Source organism: Epinephelus lanceolatus, chromosome 10 (genome assembly GCF_041903045.1).
Source record: "Epinephelus lanceolatus isolate andai-2023 chromosome 10, ASM4190304v1, whole genome shotgun sequence".
In the NCBI taxonomy this organism is placed as follows: Eukaryota; Metazoa; Chordata; class Actinopteri; order Perciformes; family Serranidae; genus Epinephelus; species Epinephelus lanceolatus.
The window spans coordinates 44,276,027-44,301,078 of NC_135743.1; the positions used below are offsets into that span (position 1 = coordinate 44,276,027).

The 25,052-nt window shown below is 40.7% G+C and overlaps 1 protein-coding gene across 1 annotated transcript in view; it reads left to right on the forward strand.

Moving 5' to 3' along the window:
- The window catches only part of LOC117265029 (IgGFc-binding protein-like), a 187,510-nt gene that overhangs the window by 40,650 nt on the left and 121,808 nt on the right, over window positions 1-25,052 (forward strand). Inside the window, exons 7-10 of the mRNA XM_033639411.2 lie at window positions 16,074-16,250; window positions 17,139-17,364; window positions 23,013-23,258; window positions 23,886-23,987. Coding sequence (XP_033495302.2) covers window positions 16,074-16,250; window positions 17,139-17,364; window positions 23,013-23,258; window positions 23,886-23,987 — 751 coding nt within the window. The remainder of the gene's footprint in view (window positions 1-16,073; window positions 16,251-17,138; window positions 17,365-23,012; window positions 23,259-23,885; window positions 23,988-25,052) is intronic.

Sequence of the window (25,052 nt, forward strand, 5' to 3'; positions counted from 1 at the left end):
TCAGCGTGCACAAGCAACATAGTGAATGCGTCACACACAGGTGTCACTTATCAATAAATAGGCTGACGCAGCAGCTGCAGGTAATGGCAAGAGAAGAAAAAAGGGGTAAAAAAAACAATATATCCCTTCTTTTATCAACGCAAACAATTCAGTAAACACAATAGTCAATCAATCAATCAATTTTATTTATAAAGCCCAATATCACAAATCACAATTTGCCTCACAGGGCTTTACAGCATACGACATCCCTCTGTCCTTATGACCCTCGCAGCGGATAAGGAAAAACTCCCCAAAAAAACCCCTTTAACGGGGAAAAAAAAACGGTAGAAACCTCAGGAAGAGCAACTGAGGAGGGATCCCTCTTCCAGGATGGACAGACGTGCAATAGATGTCGTACAGAACAGATCAGCATAATAAATTAACAGTAATCCATATGACACAATGAGACAGAGAGAGAGACAGAGAGAGAGATGCAGGTAATAACAGTAGCTTACAACAACATTATTGAAAGTAATAATATTATAGTTATAGTTCTGGCTACTGTGGTACAATATGTTGAAAGTATGTATTAATATCTGGCAGTATACATGTGTGACAATAGTCATGTGTATAATAGTAGAAGTATGACTAATGACTAATGATGGCAGCAGCAGCAGGAGGCATCTGGCAGGACCACGGCAGCAGCACAACCACATACGTCACGCTGTCCAGGCACTGCTGCGATATGAGTTAATCTGAGAGACAGTGGAGCACAAAGGCTCCGGAGAAGAAGCCGAGTTAGTGACATCCAGAATGGCCGAGTTAGCAAGATGCAGTAATAGAATACGAGAGAGAGAGAGAGGGGGAGAGAAGGTGCCCGGTGTATTATAGGGGGGTCCTCCGGCAGACTAGGCCTAAGTCAGCCTAACTAGGGGCTGGTACAGGGCAAGCCTGAGCCAGCCCTAACTAGCTTATAAGCTTATAAGCCTAACTAATAAGCTTTATCAATGAGGAAAGTCTTAAGTCTAGTCTTAAATGTGGAGACGGTGTCTGCCTCCCGGACCGTAACAGGAAGATGATTCCAGAGGAGAGGAGCCTGATAGCTGAAGGCTCTAGCTCCTGATCTACTTTTGGAGACTTTAGGGACCACGAGTAACCCTGCGTTCTCAGAGCGCAGTGTTCTGGTGGGATAATATGGCACTATGAGCTCACTAAGATATGACGGAGCTTGACCATTTAGAGCTTTATAAGTTAACAGTAGGATTTTAAATTCAATTCTGGATTTTACAGGGAGCCAGTGCAGAGAAGCTAAAACAGGAGAAATATGATCTTGTTTCTTAGTTCCTGTTAGTACACGTGCTGCTGCATTCTGAATTAGCTGGAGAGTTTTTAAGGACTTACTAGAGCTACCTGATAATAGAGAGTTACAGTAATCCAGCCTTGAGGTAACAAAAGCGTGGACCAATTTTTCTGCATCTTTTCGGGTCAGGATAGGCCTAATTTTCGCAATATTACGCAGATGAAAAAATGCAGTCCGTGAGGTTTGTTTTAAATGAGAATTAAAAGACAAATCTTGATCAAATATTACTCCGAGGTTTCTTACGGTAGTGGTAGAGGCCAGAGCAATGCCATCTAGAGAAACTATGTCATCAGATAAAGAGTCTCTGAGTTGTTTGGGGCCAAGAACAATAACTTCAGTTTTGTCTGAATTTAACATCAGGAAATTGGTGCTCATCCAAGTTTTTATGTCTTTAAGGCAGTTATGGAGTTTAGTTAATTGATTACTTTCTTCTGGCTTCATCGATAAATACAACTGAGTATCATCCGCGTAACAATGGAAATTTACAGAGTGATTTCTAATGATGTTACCTAAAGGAAGCATATATAGAGTAAATAGGATTGGTCCGAGCACAGAACCTTGCGGAACTCCAAAACAAACTTTGGTACGTAAGGATGATTCATTATGAACATCAACAAACTGAAAACGATCAGATAAATAAGATTTAAACCAGCTTAGTGCAGAACCTTTTAGGCCAATTAAGTGATCCAGTCTCTGCAGTAGAATTTGATGGTCAATTGTGTCAAACGCCGCACTAAGATCTAATAAAGCAAGTACAGAGACAAGTCCTTTGTCTGAAGCAATCAGAAGATCATTTGTAATTTTAACTAGTGCTGTCTCAGTGCTATGATGCACTCTAAATCCTGACTGAAATTCCTCAAATAAATTATTATCATGGAGAAAATCACACAGCTGGTCTGCGACTACTTTCTCAAGGATCTTTGACATAAAGGGAAGATTAGATATTGGTCTATAGTTGGCTAACACCTGTGGATCCAGGGTGGGCTTTTTTAGTAGAGGTTTAATTACAGCTACCTTAAAAGACTGTGGTACATAGCCTGTTAATAAGGATATATTGATCATATCTAATATATGAGTGTTAACTAAAGGAAAGACTTCCTTAAGTAGCCTAGTTGGGATGGAGTCTAAGAGACACGTTGATGATTTAGATGAAGAAATCACTGCGGTCAATTCTTGAAAAGAAATTGGGGAGAAGCAATCTAAATATATATTAGGTCTTACAGCTGTGTTTGAGGTTAGATAGGTACTATCTGAGGACAGGAGGTCATGAATTTTGCCTCTAATAGTTAGAATTTTGTCATTAAAAAAGCTCATAAAATCATTACTGCTAAGGGCTAAGGGAATACAAGGCTCAATAGAGCTTTGACTCTCAGTCAGCCTGGCTACAGTGCTGAAAAGAAACCTGGGGTTGTTCTTGTTTTCTTCTATTAATGCTGAGTAATAGTTTGCTCTGGCATTGCGGAGGCCCCTCTTATAAGTTTTGAGACTGTCTGTCCAGATTAAATGAGATTCTTCCAGTTTGGTCAATCGCCAGTTCCTTTCAAATTTTCGCGATATTTGTTTTAACTTACGAGTTTGAGAGTTATACCAAGGAGCGAACTTTCTTTGCTTTTTTAACTTCTTTTTAAGAGGAGCTACAGAGTCAAGTGTTGTTCGCAGCGAGCCTACGGCGCTATCGACAAAATGATCAAAGTCGGTACAGGAAACCTCTGTTACTGAGGGACTTGGTATTGAATTTAACGACGGAGTAATCTTTTCCTTAAATTTTGCGACAGCACTATCTTATAAACATCTAGTATAGTAACTGTTGCTGAGTGGCGTGTAATCGAGTAAAAAGAAATAAAAAGTAATCAGATAATGATCCGATAGCGAGGGATTCTGTGGAAAGACTTTTAGGTTATCAATTTCAATTCCATACGTCAGAACTAGATCGAGGGTATGGTTAAAACAATGAGTGGGTTCATGTACACCCTGACTGAAGCCAATGGAGTCTAATAATGAGATAAACGCGGTAGCCAGGGAGTCATTATCAACGTCGACATGAATGTTAAAATCGCCTACAATAATAACTTTATCTGATTTAAGAACTAAACTGGATAAAAACTCTGAGAATTCAGATACAAATTCAGAATACAGGCCAGGAACACGGTACACTATAACAAATAAAAGTGGCTGCGAGGTTTTCCAGGTCGGATGTAAAAGACTAAGAACGAGGCTTTCAAATGAATTATAATCTAGTTTAGGTTTAGGGCTGAAATAGTGATATTTTTTCAACAGTTATTCAACAATGAAATGCATCTCAATCTCTAAGAATTCCAAGCTTTTAACATTTTTAAAGTTTTTAAAGTTTTTAAGTTTTTTTTTTTAAACAACTGAACAGGCAAATGTCTAATTGTTTTAATACATTTTTATTGTTAACCTGTAGGCCTCTTAGTCAAGAACATTTTTACAACAAACAAGTTAGCACCAACTCCTCATTAAGTCCCTTTGGCTCCAAAGTGTCAAGGAAATGAATCCAGAAACATTCCTTTTGCAAAAGGATTTTATCCCGATCTCCACCTCTAGGAGGAATCTTAACTGCCTCAATGCTCATATACAGTATAGGCCAAAAGTTTGGACACACCTTCTCATTCAATGTGTTTTCTTTATTTTCATGACTATTTACATTGTAGATTCTCACTGAAGGCATCAAAACTATGAATGAACACATGTGGAGTTATGTACTTAACAAAAAAAGGTGAAATAACTGAAAACATGTTTTATATTCTAGTTTCTTCAAAATAGCCACCCTTTGCTCTGATTACTGCTTTGCACACTCTTGGCATTCTCTCCATGAGCTTCAAGAGGTAGTCACCTGAAATGGTTTTCCAATAGTCTTGAAGGAGTTCCCAGAGGTGTTTAGCACTTGTTGGCCCCTTTGCCTTCACTCTGCGGTCCAGCTCACCCCAAACCATCTCGATTGGGTTCAGGTCCGGTGACTGTGGAGGCCAGGTCATCTGCCGCAGCACTCCATCACTCTCCTTCTTGGTCAAATAGCCCTTACACAGCCTGGAGGTGTGTTTGGGGTCATTGTCCTGTTGAAAAATAAATGATCGTCCAACTAAACGCAAACCGGATGGGATGGCCTGTCGCTGCAGGATGCTGTGGTAGCCATGCTGGTTCAGTGTGCCTTCAATTTTGAATAAATCCCCAACAGTGTCACCAGCAAAACACCCCCACACCATCACACCTCCTCCTCCATGCTTCACAGTGGGAACCAGGCATGTGGAATCCATCCGTTCACCTTTTCTGCGTCTCACAAAGACACGGCGGTTGGAACCAAAGATCTCAAATTTGGACTCATCAGACCAAAGCACAGATTTCCACTGGTCTAATGTCCATTCCTTGTGTTTCTTGGCCCAAACAAATCTCTTCTGCTTGTTGCCTCTCCTTAGCAGCGGTTTCCTAGCAGCTATTTGACCATGAAGGCCTGATTGGCGCAGTCTCCTCTTAACAGTTGTTCTAGAGATGGGTCTGCTGCTAGAACTCTGTGTGGCATTCATCTGGTCTCTGATCTGAGCTGCTGTTAACTTGCGATTTCTGAGGCTGGTGACTCGGATGAACTTATCCTCAGAAGCAGAGGTGACTCTTGGTCTTCCTTTCCTGGGTCGGTCCTCATGTGTGCCAGTTTTGTTGTAGCGCTTGATGGTTTTTGCGACTCCACTTGGGGACACATTTAAAGTTTTTGCAATTTTCCGGACTGACTGACATTCATTTCTTAAAGTAATGATGGCCACTGGTTTTTCTTTAGTTAGCTGATTGGTTCTTGCCATAATATGAATTTTAACAGTTGTCCAATAGGGCTGTCGGCTGTGTATTAACCTGACTTCTGCACAACACAACTGATGGTCCCAACCCCATTGATAAAGCAAGAAATTCCACTAATTAACCCTGATAAGGCACACCTGTGAAGTGGAAACCATTTCAGGTGACTACCTCTTGAAGCTCATTGAGAGAATGCCAAGAGTGTGCAAAGCAGTAATCAGAGCAAAGGGTGGCTATTTTGAAGAAACTAGAATATAAAACATGTTTTCAGTTATTTCACCTTTTTTTGTTAAGTACATAACTCCACATGTGTTCATTCATAGTTTTGATGCCTTCAGTGAGAATCTACAATGTAAATAGTCATGAAAATAAAGAAAACGCATTGAATGAGAAGGTGTGTCCAAACTTTTGGCCTGTACTGTATCTGAAATCAGCTGTGGTATGATTATAGCTATTAAAATGTCTGGCTACTGCCAATTTTGAATCATGATTGCGGATAGAACATTTATGTTCACAGATTCTAGTTTTTAGTTCACATTTTGTTTTACCAACATAGTACAGATTGCGAGGACACTTCAATAAATATACAACAAATTTAGTGCTGCATGTTATTCTACCTTTGACTTTAACAATCTTACCAGTTTTAGGATGTGAGAAATAATTTTCTCTGATCAGATGTGGGCATTGAACACAACTGAAACAAGGAAAATTGCCATTAGGCACACTGGACAAAAAATGATGAGAAGTTTTTTTTAGTAAAACAGATCTCACCAAATAGTTGCTCATATTGGGCTGCCTTTTAAAGAAGAATCTTGCCCTGTCACGTGAAAGACACTACTGATTTTTTGAAGAAACTGAATAATTGTAACATTACTGTTGTGTATCACAGAAGGTTGTGGGAAAATACTCCCTGTGAAAAACGACAAAAGCTTCTTACGAACTCAGCATCTGGCTTTAATGCAGAGGCATGTAGAACACGTCTGAGCATGATCAGCTCCATTATAACTGGCTCTTGCAAAGAGCCTTCTCGCCACCTAGAGGCCAATAACAGATACAACATGTGTCCCAAAACAGCATATACGCATAACAGTATTTTCTTCTTATGTTAAGCCTTACTAGCTCACTTTTTCTTTTAAACACCACAGCTCCTCCCCTGTAGCTTAGAACTTACAGCCATTTTTCTGTGTTTTGCTTTGTTCTATTTTTTTTTTAACATTTCTCAAAAATAAAAAACAGTAACAAAAAAAACTCACGAGACCCACACACCAGGGTTACAACAAGCATGTACATAATGTGAGTTCTTGAACCACTGGCTCTTTTTTCTTCCTTTTTGTCCACATAAGTCCAAACGTTGAGGAGGGCGCACATTTCTTTTTGGGCGCTCTAAGCATCCTGAACTTGAAGGTTTGTCCAGAGCTCTACCAGCATCCTCTGAGCTCTGAACATTCTCCTGTGTCTGCTCACAGACATCAGTGACAGTGTCATTGTCTTTCACATCATCTCCTGGATCAAGATGGTAATCCCAGTTTCCATCAGTGTTTGTTACAGTCTGTTCTGGAGCCACAGTCCCTCTTTTTGCATCCAGCATCTGGTTCACATGTCTTTTTACACATGTTCTATTTACATTCACTGAATACAGGACCCAAAACATTAGTAATAACACCATCCAACCACTTCCCTCCTCCCCTGTAGTTTTTCACAAGCACCACCTGACCTACAGAGAAAGACCTGAGTTCCTTCTTCCTACCCAACTGGCTTGGAAAACTCCCTGCTTGGAAGGATTGGGACACTGACATTTGACTAGAGACAATCTAGTACGGACCTGTCTTTTCAAAAACAGCTCTGCTGGTGTTTTCTTGGTAGTTGTGTGTGGCATATTCCTGTAACTGAACAATAAATTAGCAATACAATGCTGCAATAACATGCCACCTACTACTCTATTCTTCGCTAGAGACTTTTTGAAGTTTTGGACCAATCTTTCAGCCAGTCCGTTTGAGGCTGGGTGATAAGCTGGGGTTTTAATGTGTTTAACAGCATTCAGCTCAAGGAATGACTCAAATTCACCTGAAGTGAATTGAGGACCATTATCTGTTACGATCTCTGTAGGTAATCCATATGATGCAAATAGGTTTCTCAAAACTTCAACCGTTTTGTTGGCTGTGGTGGCATGTGGATTATGTCTGGCCACCGTGCATATGCATCCATAACAACTAGAAACATTTGCTTGTTTGACTCTGCAAAATCAAGGTATATTCTCTCCCATGGACTAGAAGCCCATTTCCATGTATGCACAGGTGCTGTGGCAGGCATGCTACTCTGCTGCTTACAAATATCACACAAATTCACCTCACTTTCAATATCCTCGTCAAGTGTAGGCCACCAAACTAAACTTCTTGAGTGAGCCTTCATTTTCACCATACCCCAGTGGCTGTCGTGTAACTCTGACAATAACCGGTTTTGTAGCTTTTCTGGAATAACCACCCGGAACCCCCAGAGAATGCACTCATCCTCTATTGTGAGTTCACACCTGCGTTTTGCATATGGTTGTAGACACTGGCGCCTACGCCTATAGGCAAGTAAGGCAAATGCCCCTCCACTTTTCAAGGTGGGACACACACACACACACACACACACAGATTTTGCCCACACAAACCTACTCCTAGTCCCACATTTGGTTTACTGGGACCTAGTCACCCTACCTACAGTTGTGACCAATGCAGCGTTAATGCAGAGCCCTCCAGCGTTATGTTGCTCTGGACAGTTTTTGCCTTTGTAATTAAATTTGTAAATTGTTAAAATGGTATTTGAATGTCTCATTTCTTTAAATTAATTGGTCCTGTGACATAGCATTGAGACTCATAATCAATAAATTTATTAGAATATGTTTTGTTTCTGGTTTTTCGCACATCCTTACTCAGGTCATATTTTGCCCTCCCACCTTTTACACAAAGTTAGGCACCCATGGTTGTAGAGCTTCCTCTTGCACATACTTTGGCCATCCTGACAATACATATTGTTTCACTTTTGCTAGTACAGGATCTCTCTGTGTTTCATGTGCTATGTCTTTTGCTGTGATAGGCAGACTGTCTAAGTATGACAACCTGAACACCGGGTTTGGTTTTGGAAAACTGTCATCGGGTATGGGGAGTCTGGATAATGCGTCAGCATTCCCGTGTTGCCCTGCTGGTTTGTACTGAATCTCATAGGCAAAAGCAGCTAAAATCAGGGACCATCACTGCATCCTAGCTGCTGCTAAGTGGGGTACTTCTGTTTTTGGACCTAAGATCTTCAGTAACGGTTTGTGGTCTGTTATCAATGTAAACTTATGACCAAACAAATACTTGTGAAATTTCATCACACCAAAAACCAAGCCTAGCGCTTCTTTTTCTACCTGAGAGTAGTTTTTCTCAGCTTTTGTCAACATCCTGGAAGCAAAAGCTATAGGTTTTTCACTGCCATCACTCATCTGGTGTGAGATCACTGCACTTACTCCTACTGGAGAAGCATCACAAGCTAGTAAGAGTGGTAAATCTGGGTTGTAGTGTACAAGGACTCTGTTGGAAATAAGCTGCTTTTTAGCTTCCTCAAATGCCTTCTGGCATGACACTGACCATTCCCACTTAGCATCTTTTTGCAGTAACCCTGTCATCGGTGCTACCAATGTAGACAGGTTAGGTATGAACTTGCCATAGTAACTCAATAGTGAGAGAAATGACTTGAGTTTGGTGGTGGGAACTGCTGCTTTTGCAATAGCTTCACATTTCTCTTTCATGGGGTGAATTCCCTCTGCATCAATAACATGTCCTAAATATGACACACTGTGTTGAAACTGTGTTCTTTCTTAGCCCTGAGGTTGTGGCTTTTTAGTCTTTTTAGCACTTCTTCCAAGTTTTTCATGTGTGTCTCGGTGTCCTGTCCAGTGACTAATATGTCATTCAGATAGCATATCACACTATCTATGCCCTGGAGAACTTGATCCATTAATTTTTGGAATATCGCAGGTGCACTTGCTACACCATAGGGGAGCCTGTTTACTTGGTACAACCCCTTATGTGTGTTTATTGTCAAGTACTGTTTAGAGTTTTCCTCTAACTCTACCTGTAGATATGCTTGTGACAAATCAAGCTTAGTGAACCTTTTACCACCTGCTAGTTTTGTGAACAAATCTTGTGGTTTTGGTATGGGGTACTGATCTACTTCAAGCCATGGGTTGATAGATACTTTGTATTCCCCACATATCCTCACTGTCTGATCCAACTTAGGAATGTTAATGGTTGGTGCTGCCCACTCACTGTAATTTACAGGTGTAATAACCCCTTCAGCCTCCATTTTACTTAGCTGGGCTTCTGCCTCCCTAAGTGCATAAGGCACAGAGCGTGGTTTGCAAAACTTTGGAACTGCCCCAGGTACCACATGAAGTTTGGCTTTAATACCTGTCACCTTCCCTAGACTAGGCTGAAAAACCTCTGAGTACCTGTCACATAAATCCTCCACACTCTGAGATGTGTCCTTTCTTCTGACATGCCCGACACTCCACATCCTTAAAACGGCAGTCGTCTGGCTTGCCCAGGCATCAGTAATATGGCTTCCCATGTGATTCCTTTTTTGGTACAGTCGCCTTTGATATGGCGTTGGCCTTGAAAGACTTGTGTGACATCTGCTGTGCATTTTGTTTTGTCACCTCATGTGCAAGTCCCATCTCATATGCTCCTGCCAGCATCAAATCTTTTGTGTGGGCTGTGTTCAGCATCCGGTCACGGAGCTCTGCGCTTTTAACCCCGCACACAAATCTGTCTCTTAAAGCATCGTCCAGAAATGTCCCAAATAGGGTTGGGTACCGTTCATAATTGAACCGATACGGTACCGGTATGTGGAATTCGGTACCGGTACCAAACGGTACCTTATTTCGGTACTTTTTAACCCTATGGGCCCTAGGCGTTTTTGGGGTGTTTTTTACTGCCTTTACTTTTAAGCTCACATCACAGTCATTATAAAGGCTACATACACATGCTATATTTTGTTTTTTTCAGGTCAATCAGGGCTAACCAGATTTGCCATCATTTCATGTTCTTCTATGTGCCTGTATTTTATATTAATTTTTATATCAATGAAAAAAACAAATCTGTGTGCCTAAATTCTTACATTTTTACATGTATCTCACCATAGCAAGTTGGAAAATGACATATTCTGCCACATATGAAGAGGGGAGTCTCTCTGGAATCTGGCAATATAAGAACCATGATGGTGGGACATTCTGTCACTTCACAGTTGTCCAAAACATGTGGTTTGTGCCAGGCGGACATGTTTGCCAGTATTTTTTCATTATTGCAAGAAATTCCACTGACTCATTCACAAGTCAAAAATGTGCCTGTGGATATTCTCATTCATCCAGGTCATAGTTATTTCAAGGCAATTGAATCGAACGCAACTGGACTTGGTTTTGTCTTAGAAGACGTTTCACCTCTTATCCAAGAGGCTTCATCAGTTCATGCTTGTCTGACTAGGCTGGAACTAGTCTGACAAACTGGTATGGAAGCACCCAGGTATTTAACCTCTGGGGAGGTCTTCACAAGGCCAATGATGTCACTGGTTCATTAGTGCTCCAATGGTGTGTCAACGACAGTCGTTGAAACTCCTGCTGCAACGGTGGTCCTTGGAGTCGTTAGAGTCACATGAGGCCATTTGTGAACGACCATTGTTTTTAGAAGTTAAGCTGTTAAATATCCTGGGCAAGGATGAAAGGACAGCATTATAGGTGGGGGATAGGTGGTGTCGCAGACCTCCTCCTCTATTGAGAGATGGCTTTTCCAATTTCACATAGATGGCTTCTTTTACACCTCTTTCAAACCATCGGTCTTCCCTGTCCAAAATGTACACATTGCTGTCTTCGAAGGAATGTACTTTCTCCTTGAGGTGTAGATAGACAGCTGTGTCTTGCCCTGACGAGTTAGCCCTTCTATGTTGGACCATGCGTTTCGCATGGCCCAGCATAGAAGTGCTTCTCTTGTCTCGACGGGGTCTGTCCTTTCCAAAAAACCCTGTTCACTCAAAGAAATATCCCATCCTCATCGCCAGAATCTGTTGTGTATCACAGAAGGTTGTGGAGAAATACTCCCGGTGAAAAACGACAGAGAGAAAAGCTTCTTATGAACTCAGCGTCCAGCTTTAATGCAGAGGCAGGTAGAACACGTCTGAGCATGATCAGCTACATTATAACACTGGCTCTTGCAAAGAGCCTTCTCGCCACCTAGAGGCCAATAACAGATACAGCATGTGTCCCAAAACAGCATATACACATAACAGTATTTTCTTCTTATGTTACTAGCTCACTTGCAGTGTTGCCAACTTAGCGACTTTGTCGCTATATTTAGCGACTTTTCAGACCCCTCTAGCAACTCTTTTTCAAAAAAGCGACTAGCGACAAATCTAGCGACTTTTTCTGATGTTATTGAAGACTTCTGGAGACTCTGTTGTGAGAGCATGTATCATTCTTAGTCTTCTCAACGGGCAGCGGATGCTGCCGTGAGCTCCTCTCTCGCCCCAAAGCACTCACAGACGGCCCAGTCCTCCCTCCCAGCAGCAGTCAGAGCAGGAGACGTTAAACCCTCCACGTCCAGACTGCAAGTGAATCGCACATGCGCGGAACCGCCGCTGGCTGATCTATCGCTCTGATCCCGACCTCGTTTACAGTCAGGGCGGGATGTAAATGTAAAATTTTCTTTGTCTAATATAAATCACTGAAAAAAGGTTCATTTGTAGTTCTAAACCTATTCAGGGTGTTTTTTTTACTCAGTTTTTGTCTCCCACGATGTTATTCCTCTCTCCTACAGCATCCATTACAATTACATGCATATGGACAATTATGCAAATTAGGCGATGACGTCATTTAGCAAGTTCTAGCGACTTTTAGGACAGCCAATAGCTACTTTTCTTACTGAGGAGTTGGCAACAGTCCTCACTTGTTCTTTTAAACACCACAATTACTTCCACTGATATACTATGCACTATGGATGTATCAAGTTTATACCCCAGTATACCACATGAGCACTGTTCCCTCTAAACTGTTTTACTGTGCAATTGCGCACTGCTCCCCACTTCTTTGCGCAGATGACAAAAAAGTTGCGCGCTCAAATATCCCTGACCAGTTTTTTCTGTTTTTATTTATTTATTTTTTTCTCATATGCGCTGTCTTGTGACTTGAACAGTAAATACATACTCCACTGTGGGCGTTTGTCTGTGCAATGAGTGAGAGATGACAGTGAACTGTCAGTCAGTGATTATTGATATAAGAAGGGATATATTGTTGTTGTTTTTTCCTTTTTTCTTCTCTTGCCATTACCTGCAGCTGCTGCGTCAGCCTGATTATTGATAAGTGACACCTGTGTGTGACGCATTCACTTTGTTGCTTGTGCACGCTGAGGAAGGGTTTCACCCGAAATGTTCGTGGGCAATAAACATTATAATTGGAGTGCTGTCCTGTACCTTTTGTACACATTTTTTACATTTTTCATTGAGGATTCAGCACCAATTCATACTTCTGGGTGTTGACCGTGTTTGTTTGGACTTCTGATATTACAATTTAGTCATGACTCAGTTAGACAAAGATAATTCAAATTAGAGTCTATTAGTAGGTGTTGAACTTGATCTCGTTTTGATATAATGCTTCGGATGTTTAAATGTCCTCCCACAATACCTTTTGGTTTAGTCTTTAAATCCCATATGACCTTTGCATGATTTACAGTCTGAAAAAATCTAAATTGCCTTTGTCTACCTTCTGCATGACCTAGAATGCTTCTTTTACTGTGTATACAAGATTTGCTGGTTGCCCGTTTTGCTGCATATTTTCTTTCATGCCAAGCCAGTGTTGTTTCTGCTGTGTCCAGTTGCGACTGACTGGGGGTTGAATTTAATGGACCAGGGTTTGACTGTATATCCCCACTTAGTAGCAGCAAAAACAGTAGGGTGTTGTAAGCATGCCATTTGCTTCTCTTGGTGATTTGTTTGCTGTCTTTTCCATTAAAATATTCTTTCTGCCAGAAGATGGTATAAGCAACTAAATATCCATGCCCAAAATAAATCAGGATTGGTGTGTTATTTAGAGGAGTAGAGAATCCACAAGAAGATGATTGATTACTTGCCAGACAAAGGCCTTAAGAGGTGGAGCAATCAGAAGCCACATGCAGAGAAGTAGTGTCCAAACACATCCATTTTCTCTGTACCATTTGTTTGAGCCTTGACTTGGATTCAGGCATTTCTTTGGGTTAGAGCATTTTTGCTGAAAAACACTGGCTGAAGCTGACAGGAGATGGAGAAAAATGTTAAAAATAAGGAAAGGTGTGGAGCTTAACAAACCACACTGGCCCTCAACAGCCATCTTGGATTTTAAACACCAAATCTGTATTTATATCATTCAAAACGTAAGCAGTTAGCAAAGACACGTATTGCTAAAGTACCCACCAGAGAAGATTTAGCGAGTATGAGCAAGCTGACTTGTGGTGCAGTTACATTTGACGTGGGGCGTTCAAGGCACACTCGGAAATCCTGACGTCGAATGCAAAAAGCTTGGAGAATGTGATTAAAGTTATATAAACATATCCTGTGGCCTATCTATATACATGTACACACACACTTACACACACACACACACACACACACACACACACACACTGATTTTCCTGTCTTTCATACATTCTTTTCACACATGCATATTTTATTCCAAATTTAATTGACGACCATATTTTTTTTTTCATTACATAAACCTGGCAGGCCTGCACTGCTTGTGTGTGTGTGTGTGTGTCAGAGAGAGATAGAGACAGATGAACCAATGAGAGACAAGCAAAGGTCTCATCAGCCAATCAGCTGAGTCTCCGTATCCAGGGCTTTTTCTGCCCTACACTTCCATGTAGTATACTATGTGCACTATGTACTTATTGGCATAGTGCACAAATTTCAACAGGGTAGTGTTGACTCAAACCAAACATAGCCGTTGTGCACTTACCCGAAACGACGGGTTACTTAGTATCTCCACCATGCTTTTGAAACTGTGCTGGGAGACGCAGCAAACCTTCATGTGAATGCATGTATGGATGTGCCATCCAGTCAGGAAGGGTAGCTGTCTGTGGCCACCACATGTAAAACCATTCCCTTTTTGGGGGTTGTCTTGCTTTTGCCTCTCCATTGTACCTGTTGTCACTTTCATTTGCACCATCGCAGATGAAACTGATTCACAATGACTTGTGCTTCCCAAATGGACAGATTGATATCCCTAAAGTTTAACTGACTTGGTGTTATACTGTGACAATCAGGTGTTCCCTTAATTTTTTTCAACAGTGTACGTGGGCTCAGGAACACTTCAGAAAACAATTGTCAGTAAACACAGTTTGTTGCTGCATCTACAAATGCATGTTCAGACTCAACCATGCAAAGTGAAAGCCATATATCAAAAACATCCAGAAACGCCACCAACTTTTCTGGGCCTGAGCTCATCTGAGATGGACTGACATAAAGTGGAAAATTGTGCCGTGGTCTGATGAGTCAAATTGTTTTTCAAAATCATGGGCATTGTATCCTCCGAGGTAAAGAGGAAAAGAACCACCCAGATTGCTACCAGTACAAAGCCAGCATCTGTGATGGTAATGAGGTGTGTTAGTGTCCTTGGCATCATGAGTAACTTCATATCTGTGAAGGTACCATGAATTCTGAAAGGTACATACATACCTGCTTATTCCTACAAGACAATGAGACACATTCTGAATGTCTTACAACAGCGTGGCTTTTGGTCCTTACCATTTATTGAATATTGTCTCTTTTTTTTTGGCCATTTTGCTTTTAATGGACAGGACAGGTAAGCGTGAAGGGGGGAGAGAGGGGGGATGACATGCAGCAAAGGGCCACAGGCTGGATTCAAACCCGGGCCGCTGCGGCAACAGCCTTGTACATGGGGCACCTGCTCTACCACTAAGCCACCGACACCCCAATATTGTCTCATTTGGTGGTGTTGGTCACCTCAGATGTGGTACTGGTGTCAAGTTACTTAAAAATCCTGACTAGCTGACCATACATTGTATAAGCTCATTTTCATCATTTACTCCACATAAATCATTGGTCTCCTGTAGCTTTTAGAGCCCTAATATAGAGCAAAGCCACTCAGCTATACAAGAAGAAGCAGTCTCTGTGAGAGCTTTTGTCAGCTTGTTGACCTTAATCAGAGTCCATGACTTAATTACTTGCTACTGATGGCTGAGTGAATACATTGAAGTATTTTGGTTTTTTAGTGACAGTAAAAAAAAAGATTGGGGAACAAAATGACAGTTAAAAAGGGACACTGACAGCCATGTCAGTGGTTGTGTTACACTGTGTGTGATTTAAAATTAATGTCTGTCTAAAGCCCATTATAGACTGTGTGACTTTGAGCTATCTGAGGTGAAAGTTGAATCATCAGAGAAACATGTTAAAATCACTTCAAAGATCTCTCTGAGAAACCAACCTGTTATCATTCCGAAGTTGCCAATGATTTTGGTGTCACACACACACACATACAAATCTGTGCCAGCACTATTTTCAAAGCTTGTTTTTAGCTGCATTTTGAAGTGATGCAGAAGGAAAATGTTGAAGTGTAGCAATTCACTAAACTTTCATTGTACAGTCTGACATACCTCAAAACTCACATTGTACATTCTAGAGCCTTTTTCAACAGTGTGACATTAAAAGAACCTTAAAGCTTTCTATTATTACACAGTGATTATTAATCAGCACTACATCCGGTTTTGTCTCAAAAATGTCCCTCATCACAAAAGTGGTAGAATGGAGCCTTTGTTATTTTGCTTGTCTGCTGGATTAGCCATGGCCTGTTACTGAGAGAGGAGGTGCCAAAAATGTTCATAATGGACTTTGCTTTAGCTGGCCAATAAAGTTGATTTTTTTCTTTCAGGGTTCCTGCACATACATTATGACGACAGTTGAAAAGCTGGCATCTGACCTCGTGCCTTTCACTGTGACAGCCAAGAATGACCACCGAGGTAACCGCCGAGTTTCATATGTGAGGACTGTAACTGTCAGCGTTTACAAGCAGACAATTATCATCGGCAGACACAGACAACAAATACAGGTAACAGATTTCCTAATCTGCTTTCATCTACTGTTGAGAGCAGTGAAGGTAATTATTCATGTTGTTGTTCTCATTATTTTTTCTTTTTCTTTCTAGCTTTCTTCTTCTTTTTCTTTTTCTTCTTCTTCTTCTTCTTCTTCTTCTTCTTCTTCTTCTTCTCCACTAAAAGTATTAGTGCAGCAACAAATGTGAGACAAAAACTCACCAAATTGGCACGTGGGTGGCAAATTCCACCCACCTCTCTGGCACAAAATATGATACTCACTGACCTCAACGTGGTGCTGTAACAATGAAGTTTACATTTTCACAATTATCTCAAAAATGGCTTGACTAAGAGTCAAAATTCTTTCACCATACTAATCTTTTAATTCATCGGCATCTTTGCTCCAATGTTCTTCTGCTCTACAGTGTTAAGTTTACAGCTATTTTAGATTTAGTCACATTGTAGTCATTTTTTTCCTTTACAGTGTTAGTCTAGTTTTAGTCGATGAAAATGGCTCTAGTTAATGTTTTCTATATGTGTGTTTATGTATAAACTAATCCAGTGAGGCTAATTCATATATCAGAAAACAGAATCAAGGTGACTGGTTGTATAAAAATTTCATTTAGACAGGTATTAGTGCTCACTCAGCTGGGAGACAAGCAGCTGGTGAAACATGAGTGAAGTAATTAGTTAATGCAAGCACAGCTTCACTGCTCTGCCTGAATGCTCTGAATTTTTCTCAAGTTCTGATTGTCTTCACACAGTTCTCTTTGCTTTTCATACAACACACAACTTTTTCACAAAGTGATCTTGTATTGCAGTGCATTTACAGTTTCCACCAGTGTTCCTATGCAGTGTGAGAGTCATACGGTCTGTTGTAATCATTGTTGTGTTATTACCTTCAGGTGAATGAAGAACTGCAGTACTTGCCTGTCAGTTTGTTGGATGGTAAGATCTCTGTGAGGCAGAGTGGAAGCTATGCCTCCCTTACCACTGACTTTGGCCTGCATGTAAGATATGACTGGAACATGAGGCTGTACATTACAGTGCCTTCATCCTACTATGAACACCTAGGAGGCCTCTGTGGAAACTATAATGGAGACAGGAGCGATGACCTGCCTGTACCAAAAGGTGAGGAGGGGGACATAAAAGGACAATAGGAGAAGAGATTTTTAGGTGCAACAAGTTGTCCAGTGAGGCCAAAATGAAACCTCCAATGTCCAATTGAGATAGAAATTACACTTTCAACCTAAACGTGTTAAATTGGTGTGCAGTGCATGGACATAGTGGTGGAGAGCTCAAGCTGTTATTTATGCACGGTGGACATGGCATTAGCTATGTTTCTATCCAAAAGTGATTTGAATCATTGGGAAATGGGCATTAAAAGAAATACGAATCCTGTGTGTTTCCATTAAATGTACAGACTTTGGTGAAAACTACGAACTTGTGCGAGTTTTCCGCAGAACCGGAAACAAAACAAGTCTTGCATTTTTCTTCTTCTACGTTTTCTGGCAGTTGGCAACCAGCTTGTAAATGCATTACCGCCTTCCCGACCCGGAGTGTGGATATCACCATGGAGAGAGGTGCGCTACATCAGAGTTAATTCGAACATAGTTTTGCAAATCAACATTTTTCGAATCAACCAAAATCCAGCTAAAGCTAGTGTATTTTAGTTTGTGCGAATCAGGGGATTTTAATTGGAATTTTGACGTTTCCATCATAATTTTCCAATGTGATATTTCTAGATGCGCATCTAAACAGGCTGATGGAAACATGGCTATTGTCAGTGGATGTGAACTATTGACAGTCCAGACCTGAGTCTGAAAACAAACATGCATAGCTCCCTTTCTTGGACTATTCATGCTTCCAAACAGAAGCACAAGGCTAAATATTATGGAGAATGACATCATCAGAGTCAGTCAGAGTTAGAGTAGGATGTCATTCTGCATAATAATTAGGGACCTTGGCTGAAGGCAGAGGTTTCTGGTTTGTTTCTGGTACATTTATTCTTTATTAGGGATCTCGGCCGAAGGTTGTTTTTGGTTTATTATTCTTTATTCTTTCTTCCGCCTTCTCTTTGAACCCCAATTTGACCCCCTAAACATGCTCAAAAACTTACCAAAATTGGCACACATGTCAGGACTGGTGATCATTTAATAAAATGAAAATATTAACCCCTAAAGTGCCAAAATGGGCTCTCTAGCGCCACCTAGACACACTAAAATGGTCACTGCGGCCCGTAGGAATGTCATAGAAAGATCAAACCAAAACTGACTTGTTCGTCTCATCAAGACCTACAAATTACGTGCAGACACCCCTGACCTAAATCCAACAGTAAGTGAGCTATTTGCCCTTTCACAGTAAGATTTTGCCTCAAAAATACTCTTTTTAAAAAAATATCTACTCCTAGACCATTTATTGTATCAGCTTCAAACTCACACAAATGACAGTTCAACCCCTGCTGAACAAAACTTCTGTATAACTTTGTCATTACTTGAACGGTTTGGATTTTGTGGGCTCCTAAAGGTGACGTGCCACAAAACCTCCTGACAATCTTCAAAAGCCTTCCCATAGGAAATGAATGGCATTTTTCTTGTCCATACTTTGTGCTACAGACTCCATTCCAACTCTCAAATGTTGCCACAGGTATCATCTATTCACCCATGTCATATCTTTTTCATATCTTTTACCGTATTTAATCTGTGCCTCTGAAAGTACCATGAGTAAATGTGGAGAGGGGTCTAAAATTGTCTAAAACTTTGGTCTTTAACTGGCTGCCAAGGCCGCAATTTTCACTGTACAGACACAATTTCTACCAAAAAATGTAGGAAAATTTGTCCTGGTCGCACTGGTGTCACCATGGATCACTAGCACTTAAACATTTGGGTCAGTGAGCTCCCAAGCGAAGGGACGGCGATTTTTTTCTCAATCACTGCCATGTAAAGTGAGAGGAGAAATTTCTGGAAAAAAGGTGAGGGGCAACACATTTTTAACTTGCAACCAAGATCACATTTTTGACTTTACAAACATAACAACTATATGTCTGCACCTACTGCATGACATGGGGCCCCATTGGTGCACAAGAAGCTCAAGAGGGCAGCCAAAAGGGCACATCCGCTCGTTTTCATCATTCAAGAGGGCAGCTGATAGGGCATGTCCTCTCATTTTCGCCACTCAAGAGGGCACTTTAGCGCGGCGTTTTCATCCAAGGCGGCACACAGCCATCTGTGTGTGTGTGCGTGACTCACAATCTTTAAAGTAGAGATTAACGCAGCAGAATCTTCATTTTAAATGGCATCTACATATTATATATCAGTGTTTTCCATCTCTCACATACTACTACAGCCTTTACCACTGATAATACTGTTGCTACTTTTGTGATTATTACTGTTAAATACATATGGTAACGTAATGTCATATAAAGTCCCTCTATTGCCAAAAATGACCTTGCGTACCCTTGACATTGCTTGTTTTCTCAACATTTCAACTCTTACAAATAATTCGCACTGTCTACATGAGCTGGAGGCCGAAACGGCGAGAGTCCAAGGTCCCGCCCAACGCTGCTTGCAGCTTTAATTAGTACTGTGCTTCTGTAACGCCCTTCAGAGCAATAAGTATTTCTAAATACAAAACATTAGGAAGTAAAAAAAGCCCTGTGATCTCATACACACTAACATCACACTATTTAAATTTCATTTTTGAAAAGTTTTTGGACTGTTGGGGCTTCAGAATTATGTGTCAGAACAATGGACAGTCCCAGCACCATGTCTGGTACCTACAACCCAACTTTCCAAGTAACTCGGCTGATTTTAAACATTTTACAAACCAGGGTAGGAGCGAGCCAATGAAATAAAAACTGATTGGTGTAGAAGCAGTGAGAGTTGTGAGCTGTTAATCTCCCTGGACAAAAAGGCTACCTGTGACGATGGTGAGAGTGTGTGTGTGTGTGTGACCAGAGCTGCAGCAGTGAACTGTGTGTGTGTGTGTGCGTATGTGGCTGGCCTATCGTGGAACAATGTGGACACAGCTCGTATCAGTTCAATCAGGAGAGACTCATTTTTTTAATAGTAAAAGAAGATTTATTAACATGTGCACGTAAGAATAAAAATGTGTAAAGTCTTTGGCGATTAGACCCCGTAGAGATGGTATGATTTAAGGAGGGTGATGAATCCATAGTCGAATAGTGACACTAATTAAAACAGACATTTGACTTTATGTTGTTATTTAATGTTACCTGTCCAGGAGATGAAGAACTAGCTCCGAGTCAGATTGTAGCCCCTTTAGCTCTCGCAGTGCTCTCCACTTTGGAAATGCAAGGCCAATATTAATCCGAGTTCTGTCCCTGTCTTTATCCGACAACTTCTTCGCCAACAACCGTTGTTTCTTAAGAGGTAATGTCGGATCCTGGTTGTCTTCAGGTGAACGTTTCATTCCACTCACCGCCATTTCGCTTCAAAAATACGCGCTGCCATTGGTCACTGGCTGTAGCCTTTTATGGGGGGGGGGGGGGGGGGGGGGGCAGAGGTGGGGATTCACATGAACGTACATGAACGCGCAGCTGGACCTGGGGGCTGGAGATCAACACAGAGAGAGGGTGTGTGAGGTCATGCTATACTCCAGATGAAATTACACCTCTAGTTCTTCACATAGCAATTTTTTAATTCCTTCAATCTAGAAATGATGAATTTCGCTTATTGCTCCTTTAAGTGCTTCAGCCTCAGTGGTGACTTGTTCAATAATTAACAGCATTAAGTCTAACGAGCATTTATTGAGGATTTCTCCGCAACGTTTCACAAAATCCGGGTTGGACTTGCCAATCGTCGGAGCTTTCTGAATGCGTAGTCCTCTGGGAGTCTTTTTGTTTCTCCAGTACTCTCCAGTACTCACTCAATATTCTCTCTTGTCTGACATGATTTTCATATTTATACTTGGTCCTTATCACTATTTAAATATTTAAATATTTCTCTACTTCTTTGTACACTTTAAATAAACCTCACGATCTTATATATTTATAGAAATTGTGTATTGACTCACTGAACTGGCATTAGATGCCCTTATTTAGAATATTTATACATCCTTCCCCTTGATCCCTTTAGATATATGTTTTACTCTCGATTGTTTTATCATTTGTAGAGTTAAAAGGGCTTTTATGGATGTTCAGATTTATCATGATAGTATACTTTTTTCTATATATCTTTTTTCTAATTTATTGTTATATCATTTCCTGACAGGTGATGCTGATGCTCATCAGTCCAATTAATTCCTCCAGTGCTCTGATTGGTTGACATGAGACAGCCTATGTAGCCTATATATATGCAAGTGGTGTGATGCTGTCTGTTTATTACACCTGATGAAGGTCGTCCAGACCGAAACGTTGTGTGACACTCAATAAACACCACAGTGTGTGGGAACCTTCTTTAAATTATATATTTTGGGGTGGCGCCTTCCTCCTACGCACCTGCCATTGTTCGGGTGTGCAGAGATTTTTCCACTTTTTTGGTAAAAAAACAAAAAAAAACCCATTTTGATCAGACCCAGGACCAGTAGAATTGTCCATCTGTCAGTCCTTCTCTAGTTTTGTAAGCAAAAGGAATGGACTTTCTGTTTAAGGTGTCTATATTTAAAAGATCGGTCTACCTATTTGAAGGGAGTTATGTCATGAGGCACACAAGCACTCTGCTCTTTCCAGTGTTAAGTTTATATCCTGATATCTGGCTGAATTGTTTTAAAACATTTAATACTCCCGAGAGGAATTCAGAGGGATTTGATACATATATAGGTAGATCATAGTGTACAACAACATTAATACACTCAGATTTCTCCTTGGAATACAGCCAAATGGCTCAATGGCAACTGCAAATAATAAAATATTAAGAGGGAAAACAAGCACAATAAAGCTGAAAGTGAGATGAGATAATACTGTTTGTTTGCACTGACACTGATAGGTTTGAGTATGCAATAGTGTTTTGACCAAGTCAAATCGAGTCTAAAAGATTAACATTAATTAACCTTGTAACTTTCTTTTTTCTTAGTAAACCTTTTGAAACTGAGTTGATTCAATTCAATTCAATTCAATTTTATTTATAAAGCCCAGTATCACAAATAGCAATTTGCCTCAGAGGGCTTTACAGAAAACGACATCCCTCTGTCCTTAGGACCCTCACAGCAGATAAGGAAAAACTCTTTAACAGGGAAAAAAGAATGGTAGAAACCTCAGGAAGAGCAACTGAGGAGGGATCCCTCTTCCAGGACGGACAGACGTGCAATAGATGTCGTACAGAACAGATCAAAATGATTAATTAACAGTAATCCGTATGACACAATGATACATACAGTAAAGAGAGAGGGCAAGCCTGAGCCAGCCCTAACTATAATCTTTATCAAAAAGGAAAGTCTTAAGTCTAGTCTTAAATGTGGAGACGGTGTCTGCCTCCCGGACCGTAACAGGAAGATGATTCCACAGGAGAGGAGCCTGATAGCTGAAGGCTCTGGCTCCTGATCTACTTTTGGAGAATTTAGGGACCACGAGTAACCCTGCGTTCTCAGAGCGCAGTGTTCTGGTGGGATAATAAGGCACTATGAGCTCTCTAAGATATGACGGAGCATTTAGAGTTTTGTAAGTTAGGAGTAGGATTTTAAATTCAAGTTACTGGCTTCTGGAGATTTAGCTCAGATTTATCTTTTACACAGACTCTCACACTGAGATATCAATAGGCTTTAGAATGCCCCGTTTAAAATGCTTTCAAATCACACAGTAATTTGTGTTTTGTCCCTCACAGGCTCCAGTCTCTCTGCTGTGCTGAAGATGATTCAAAAGTGGAAGACGAATAAGTCTGACCAGTTCTGTCATGATAACTGTGCTGGTCGCTGTCCCACATGTTCACCAAAGCAGCAGACCCACTATCGTAGGCCCAAATTCTGTGGCATTCTGACAGAGTTAGATGGACCATTTTCAGCCTGCCACAAAAAAGTTGACTCCTCTGTGTACCTGGACAACTGTGTCTATGATGTCTGTATCAATAAAGGTGAGCCAAAGGATTCCTGAAGCAACCTGTGAGCTCTGGTGAATTCCATGCCCAAAAGGGTTAAGGTAGTGCTAGATAATAATGGTTGGCACACAAAATATAGACACTTTAGGCACAATTTGGACATGTTCACTGTGGGGTGTACTCACTTATGTTGCCAGCTGTTTAGATGTTGATGGCTGTGTTTTGAGTAATTTTCAGAGGAAGGTAAATCTATACTACTATACAAGCTGTACACTGACTACTTTAAGTTATATCAAAGTGTCATTTCTATAGTGTTGTCCCATGAAAAGATATAATGAAATATTTGCAAAAATGGGAGGGGTGTACTCGCTTATGTGATATACATATACATATACATATATATATATATATATATATATATAACACATGTATAATACATGTAAAAGCTTCTGAGGCCAGAGAGGAGGCGGCAGCTGCGGATGTAGTGTTGGACACCATCAGTACAACAAAATACTTCTCATCGATGTTGTAGTCTTTAATCGGTGTGTCATCTTGCCGTATTAAACATTACAGTACATACAGATTATAGTACATACACACACATTAGTAAACACTTTTCTTCCTGCTGTAATTTGTGTCACTCAGCCTGTTTTTTTTGTCCAGGTGCCAAACAGATTCTTTGTGATAACCTGAAGAGTTATGGTGATGCCTGCCTGTCAGAGGGAATGAAAGTCAACCCTGAGTGGAGAATGGTTACCAAATGCCGTAAGTCACTAAGCAAAATATTATTCTTTTGAGCACTGTCATAACTGCAAGTGTTAAAACTTATCGTACACTATGGGTTAGTTTCACAAGTAGTGTGGTCTGATAGAATGTGGCAGTGGAAAGAAAGGTGGGGTTGATTAAACATGACCAGTGTTGTTTGTCTTTCAATTACTCGTCTCAGCTATTGATATCATTAATGTAATCAAAGTTAAGCAGAAGTGTTCAATTTCAGTTTACCCTTAGATCCAACAGCCCCCAAACAAGCAAACTATTTACCTTGAGACACATTTCCCCCATTATCTGAAAATAATGAAATATAGCACCTATACAGTAAAGTTATTACTTTCTTCCAAGAACTCTGGTATTACAAGGGGCACACCCTTACCTAAGGGCTCTCTCATGGTGTCTGTGTAGAAAGTTTTTCAGTGTCTTCAGTACTGACTGACTGGTGGGGGCTCTCAGGTATTTTCCCTCTGTAGGGTCATTTGCACCTTGAGTTGCTGAGGTCACGAATCATGTGAGAGTGGCTGGAGTGTGACCTGGGGCCTCATTTATAAACGATGCGTACGCACAGAACAAGGCATACGCCACTTTCTACGCAAACTTTGGGATTTATAAAAAACAAACTTGACAAGAAAATGTACGATCTTCCACGGAAGCTCTGACCCATGCATACACACAAAAACTGGAGACATGAGAAACTGTGACCCTCATGGCAAAAAGATGAAAAGGAAAAATGTTGTGAATTTGATAATATTGTGTAAATTCAAGACAGATATGACCTCTCATGTTTTATATAGGAAGAGGGCACTTGAATAAAAGAACAAACATGTCTTTGACTGATGTGTACACATGAGGAACACAAGTTAGGAAACTAAATACAAACAGGTATCTTTATTTTTAAAAAAAAACTCATCAAAAATATCCTGTAATTATTAAATAATCTGATGGACCCGTTTTCAATGCCTTAGTCGGGCAGATGCGAGTGCAGAGTGTCACTGTCATCCTCTATGAGTCAGTATATTTTGTTTTATAATGTGTTTATTTTATGGCTTTTAATTATTT